Below are 6694 nucleotides of genomic sequence, written 5' to 3' on the forward strand. Positions count from 1 at the left end.
GGTGTGTAAATATCAATGTCAGTCTCTAGACATGAGAAACTTGATGTCAAGAAGTATTAGTATTTCAATTAAGAGAACGCAGATTTTCAGAATAATTGAATATTTAGTAGAAACCAAAAGCATTTGTACAAGAATATACTACTTTGAATCTGTTATAATATATATATACTACAAATTATTGGTGGTTACAAGTACTAGGAAATCATGTTTCGGTTTGTTTTATAGCAATTTTGTGTGGATTTATTGTAGTCAGCTGCGTTAATATTCTTGAGCTTTATGTTTGATCTGATTGTGATAATGGAAATGCTAGCTTTAAAAATCCTGGCAGCAGATGTTGAAGAAGGCATCCATGGCATTTGCCGACCAGCTTTAACCGGTATCTATCACATGCTTTCTACTAATGTTATTTAAGTGAAGTTAAGTAAGATTAATTCAAACTACAAGCTACTAAAGGAAGAAAATGAAAACGTCAACAAGGGCAAGAGAAGGGATGGTATGAAACTGTGATTTCAAGTCATCCCTACTTCTTTCCATTAGGAGAATGACAAATTAGATTTTTTTTTTATTGATTTTTAGCTTTTTCCTCCTGAAAAAATTCAAATCCAACTAAAACTGTTAAAAATTAGGAAGAAAATTTTGATTTGTCATTCTCCTATTGGAATGGATAGGGATGACATGAAGCCACAGTTTCATACAATCTTTTCTCAGAATGATAATTCTTTTTATCCACAACTCTCTCCAAATTTTTAAATCGAAGGATAATATACATTTTTTTTTTGGAAAAAAACCGAACTTAACTAATTTCCTATAACTCAAACAATCGAGAAATGTATATTAAATGCACCTATAATGGTATTCAATTATACGAAACAGAATTTCCAAAATATTGGTTAACAGATGGTATTAAGATAAAGATTTTATTTCTTTTTTGCCTGAAAGTTTGGCACAGATTTAAACCACAACCCTCTCATAAAGATCCAATGAAAAAAAAGAAAGGTCAAAAAAACAATTTTTATTTTTTAACTGTTTGGGGAATAGAAACTAAACTACCTTTCGAATCTCCTCAAAAACAATGTTTTTTTAACCTATTTTTATAGAACTAAAAAAAAAAAGTAAAAATGGAATATTTTATAGCTTTAACAAAACTAGTCTACTATTCCTACTATTTTTAAGGGTGCCCAGCTTCTTGATATAGTATGTATCCATACTATATATTGCATTATACTTTAATAAATTTTAAGTTATTCTATGATAAACCTTGAAAGATAAAGAGGTGAATAATAATATACATATAAGCGTCTTCAAACATACATCCTTTCGATTGTTGTAATAACAATAATGTAAATTAAATTAAAATTTAATTAGTAAAAATCATAATTTAAATTTATAAATTTTGTCCCAACTTTTATGACATCCAATCCAAATAAACATAAACTAGCTCCCAAAAATTATAAATAATAAAATTTGATTTAATGTAGGATGGCATAGGTAAAGCTTCAAAGTTGGTTTGATGCCTTAAAAAAAATATAATGAGAACCTAGTCCATTCCTTAATTCCTTAGATGTACATGTCGAGGGAATAAGACTTGGACAGTCTTTGTTTACAATTGAGACTTTATTCCTTTAATGGTGGACATAAATAATAATGGCTCCTTGTTATATTGTCATGAGTTTGTAAGTTGAATCATGAATGTGACGGGTACTGTAAAACTAATTAAAGGATTCATATTCAAGTTGTTTTTAACTATCAATCGTGTTAGGATCAAGATTAATGTATTAATCAATAATATTTTTCGAACAAATTACTTTATCATAAGAAATAAAATCTTTTCAAATTAAGTAAAAAATTATTTTTATTAAAATAAGTCACAGAATCTGTTAGATATTACTAATTAAATTATTTTCAATTTTTATTTTAATCTGATTTTACTTTATTCCAGATTTTATTTAATTCTTTTGTAATTAAAATGGATATATATACCATGTTCTGAACATTTATTGCACGAAAAGTACAAATAAATCAATCACCACAATTTAGAATATCAAACAATTTGGTGTGTTGTGAAAAGAAAATATTGCCATTCGAGAAGTGAAAATGTTACAGAAAGTGAGGCCCATCATCTTTCTGGCTAGGAAAGATCAAATAATAATAAAATTACTTAAAATTTCTTTGCACACAGCTAAATTCTGTGTTCACTATTTTCATCAACATCACTAATAAAAAATTTATTAATAAAAAATCATTAATACATTTGTAATTAAAAAATTATCATTCATTATTTGTATTAATTGTCTACTTTATAACTCTCATTCTTGACACATTATAAATATAAACATTTCATAATTAGTGAAAGGACTTTTGATACTTTGACGTTCTGCCTATCAAAAGTTATTTTATAACTTCTCTCAACTTCTTATTTTTGTTTAGCGTTATCATCAGTCACATTTCTCATTCTCCACCTTATCAATTGCCGCTTGCCGTTGTGCTCAATATTATTGGATTTGCTCTAGTCTTCCTCTCCACCTTATTCTGGTGTATCTCACTCACTTGTTTACAACGCTTCCTCTTTCCACCAAAAATACTCTCTACAATATTAAATTTATATTAATATGAATATGACTATGAATATTAATATTAATATTAATAAAAGTGTTGAGGCAAAATGAGCTGAGATTTGCTAAGTGGCACTCAGCAGTGCCAACTGCAGACTGCCACTGAGATAGTTTTAATACTTGCCTTATTTGGTTTGACAATTTAATAAAGAAAATCTTTGGACTTGGTTATTTGTTATTTTATTGAAGATATTAAGGTCCATCTATGGAAACCAATCATTGGTAATTTGAAGATTGGATTGGATTCGAGTGAATCAAATCAACCCTTGAAACATGGAGAATCGATGAAGACTATGTAGCTGTTTTGGAAATCAAATATTCGATTGATTGTACTTTGATTATTGAGATTGTAATATTTAATTTTAAGGAATTACTTTGTATTCACTTAGATTTTATGTTAGCAAGCCGAATTGAATATATGTTGTAAGACTTGTCTAGGTTATGTAACGAAAGCTTAGTAAGTGTTTTCTAATTTGTTCATTGAGGAACTATTTTGTGAGATAGTGGAAATTGTTATTGTAAACATTGTTGAATGTTTACTGCCCAAGTTCTCAGGGAGAGGATTTGGAGGTGAGTGTTCTAGTCTTTAGGTTCAAAGGTGAGATCTCTATACTTGAGAAGTGATAAAAAATAGTAGAATTACTTACTGAGTTAGGCTCCGCAGACGTAGGAAAACTAAACTACATAAACAAATCCTTAGTGTTATTTGTTATTTTGTTTGTACAGTTTCACAGTGCCAACCTATAATGGCCATTGTAGTCTATAGCACTTCCACTGCACTATAGTATAGAGACTTATAAAGATCCAATTAGAGAATATGGATTAAATCTACAATTGTATGTATAGTACATGACTAGTAATTGAATTTAATCAAATAGTTTTAATTACTACTGTTTAGGTTAGGACCAAAATTTTAAATTTTGAAAAATACAAAATTAAATTAAACAAATAAAAAATACATAAACTAAAATTAATTAAATTAAAACACAATGAATAAATCTTCAACTTTCGTAAAATAACGAGAATAATGACAAAATTTAACCTAATAATTACCAATAAAATCACAATCGTGGACTAAACACAAACCCAATACCTAAAAATAATATTTTCAAGTAATTGCTTCAATAATTTTTTTATAATGATAATTGGAATTTAAATTATTCGATAAATATCCAATAAATAGAATATATAGCTTGAGTTCTCTATAACCAATACGGACAAATATTAGTTTCTAAGGTTTCTTACTTACATATTATAAATAAATTTAATTAACAACTAATCTTCAATCAATATAATTATATCATAGTCTAAATTGATTGCTAATTTAAAAATTGATCAATACCTAACGAGAACAGGACAGATATACGTACAAATCACAAAGACAGACTTGAGAAAACTGAATTAGATTGCTATGATTTCCAAGTTCAAGAACGTCAGAAGCTACAAAAATTTAGACCATGTCGCCGGCCTTCATCTTTTATGTTAATTTTAGATTGACTCTTCACTCAATTCCCAGATTGGAAGAAAATGAATACATATTTTACTATTGAAAGCCCCCATTTTAGACTGACATGAATCAAATATATTTTTTCTATGTGATTTGGAGTAGTGCATCGACTCTTAATTCCCAGATGCAAACTCCTAATACATACATGCGATATGTTTGTCTTCTATTGATAGTGTCTCATGGCTTTTCTGTATATGGACATGCAAACTTACCAATCCCCATACTATTGATCGAATAAAAAGAGACTTATCGAGAAGGTCCATGTTGCTTTCCAAGTAAACTGCTTACCCTAAAGGGTATTCAAACATATCCCACAATCCAGGAAGGAACGTACGAGTTAATTAATTACATACATGACAGCATCCTAGACAAATAGTTTAATTAGATGATTAGAATCTTCGCAACATTATTTACAATCAATATAAATAGATGGAACTGAAAGATACAATAAGTAGTTGAAGAATTAAGTTATAGAGTAGCGTGCAAGATGGTGAGACAATCATACCTAAAGAAAGGAACATGGAGTCGTGATGAAGATCAGAAGCTGATTGCTTATATTACGAGATATGGGATTTGGAATTGGAATGAATGCCCAGATTTTCTGGTACGAAGACATCTCTTTTTAACTTCATTAACTTGAATGACCATGAACAAGATTTAATCAAAAACTTAAATTTCGCCAAGATTTAGTGATTAGAGTATTAATTAGATTTGATTTGTAGGGTTGCAAGGATCAGGGAAGAGTTGCAGACTACGTTGGATGAATTACTTGAGGCCTAATATAAGGCGTTTAAACTTCAGCAGGGAAGAAGAAGAAACCCTAATCGGCTAATCCACCTGCAAAAGACGCTAGGAAATAGGTTAGTAGCACAGCCATAAATGTAAGGTTATAGTCGGGATGATATATATCTCTGATTTGCTGAAATTTTGATTAATTATAATCAGATGGTCAGTAATTGCAGCAAGGCTCCCACAAAGAACAGACAATGATATAAAGAACTACTGGAACACTCGCTTGAAGAAGAGAATAAATTTGGAGGATAACAATTCAGCATCTGCAACTACATCAGCAACAGAAACCAATTCCGGTATCGAGGAGAAATCGTCTGGTGCTGATTCCTCGTTATTGTTTGGGAATATTATGTTGGACTCACCGGTTTATGCTACTTTTTCTACTTTAGGCTCCGACCTTAGTGTGGCAGTTGATGACAATTAAAGCATCGCTATGGACGACTATTTAGTTTGATCTGAAAACTATTGGGAAATACAGAGTTTTTTGGAGCAGGCACGAATGATAGAAGGTTTGGATTGTGAAGCAATGTCACAAAATTCCCAGCTGTGCCACAGCCACCATCAACAGTACTATGATCTTCTGGATTATTTTTAGACCTATCCATTAATTTAGTACTGCATAAATTGAACATCATTGTTTTGTTTGGAGATTTTGATTTGAGTTGTGTTAGTGTTAGTTATGATTTACTTTTTTGGAAATTTAATCAGTTGGAAATTATTACAACATTTGGTATGTTAAATTTTATTTACTTCCTTGAATTTAACTTATTCTTGGAAGTTACTTTTCCATAAACATGACAATTTGATTCCACCACAAAAGTAGGAAAGTTACTTTCTCATATAGATTAGAAAGTAAAAAAAAAACAGTAAGATAAAATTAACCCTATTTTATATTAATTTAGGGTATTAATGTATTAATAAAGGTAAAAAATAAAATAAGCTATTGTCTTCTTCTTTTATCCTACTATTCTTTCTCTATTATTTCAATCCAGCATTATATATATACATAAGTTTTTAATTTATTCTAAAAAAAGTTATATATATATATATATGATTTTATATGTGTATTGTTATATTTAGAAAATATATGTAGGACAAATTTGAAACAATCTTACTTTCAATTAACATTATAAATTTCAAAATTATAAACATCAATTAAAATTAATTATTAAATACTAAAGCCAAATATTTGTTAAGAATAAAGTTTATTATAAAATTAAATAGATGAATATTATATATTATTTAAAAGGCTAAACTCAGAGATAATCATTCTATTCCTAGAAAAGTACTTAGTAAATCAAACATGATAATATAACTTTTCTAATATTTTAATCAATACTTTCCCATGTATACCACTCGTAAATAATCATTTCGTTCCTAGAAAAGTACTTAGTAAATCAAACATGATAATATAACTTTTCTAATATTTTAATCAATACCTTCCCATATATACCAAACGTTTAAAAGTAACTTTCGACAACCACATTCTAACAATTACATTCTAATAAAATCATAACATGAAAAACACCAAACCGAGAGTTTCTCTACTAGTGCTCCCTATATTGAAATGAAATGAATAGTCTTTCCTTGTCCCAATTTTCTGGAAATGTGAAAATAATAATATACAATATACTTTTCCATATTTTGATTCAGTTCGTTATTTTCTCAAATTATTTTATTTTTCTTTTCAAATTTATAACTAACTTTTCTTTTCACATTTTCTATTGTAAAAATTTAAGTACTTGAATATTATTTTGCAGCATTTGATTTTATTTTTGGTATA

At 28.5% G+C, this 6694-nt stretch overlaps 1 protein-coding gene across 1 annotated transcript; it reads left to right on the forward strand.

Moving 5' to 3' along the window:
• The first annotated feature begins 4606 nt into the window (after nt 1-4606).
• On the forward strand, nt 4607-5335 carry LOC105781583 (transcription factor MYB60). The gene is made up of 3 exons (XM_012606107.1): nt 4607-4723; nt 4924-4979; nt 5065-5335. Exons 1-3 carry the CDS (start codon nt 4607-4609, stop codon nt 5333-5335), a joined length of 444 nt encoding a protein of 147 aa, XP_012461561.1.
• The last annotated feature ends 1359 nt before the right edge of the window (nt 5336-6694 follow it).

This window comes from Gossypium raimondii, chromosome 13 (genome assembly GCF_025698545.1).
Source record: "Gossypium raimondii isolate GPD5lz chromosome 13, ASM2569854v1, whole genome shotgun sequence".
In the NCBI taxonomy this organism is placed as follows: Eukaryota; Viridiplantae; Streptophyta; class Magnoliopsida; order Malvales; family Malvaceae; genus Gossypium; species Gossypium raimondii.

What these genes read in the sequence shown, in the direction of transcription:
- LOC105781583 (XM_012606107.1), top strand. Translation starts at nt 4,607, where the DNA reads ATGGTGAGACAATCATACCTAAAGAAAGGAACATGGAGTCGTGATGAA. An exon ending in ATGAATGCCCAGATTTTCTG is followed by an intron (nt 4,724 to 4,923) that starts GTACGAAGACAT and finishes AAACTTCAGCAG; the next exon opens with GGAAGAAGAAGAAACCCTAA. An exon ending in CAAAAGACGCTAGGAAATAG is followed by an intron (nt 4,980 to 5,064) that starts GTTAGTAGCACA and finishes AATTATAATCAG; the next exon opens with ATGGTCAGTAATTGCAGCAA.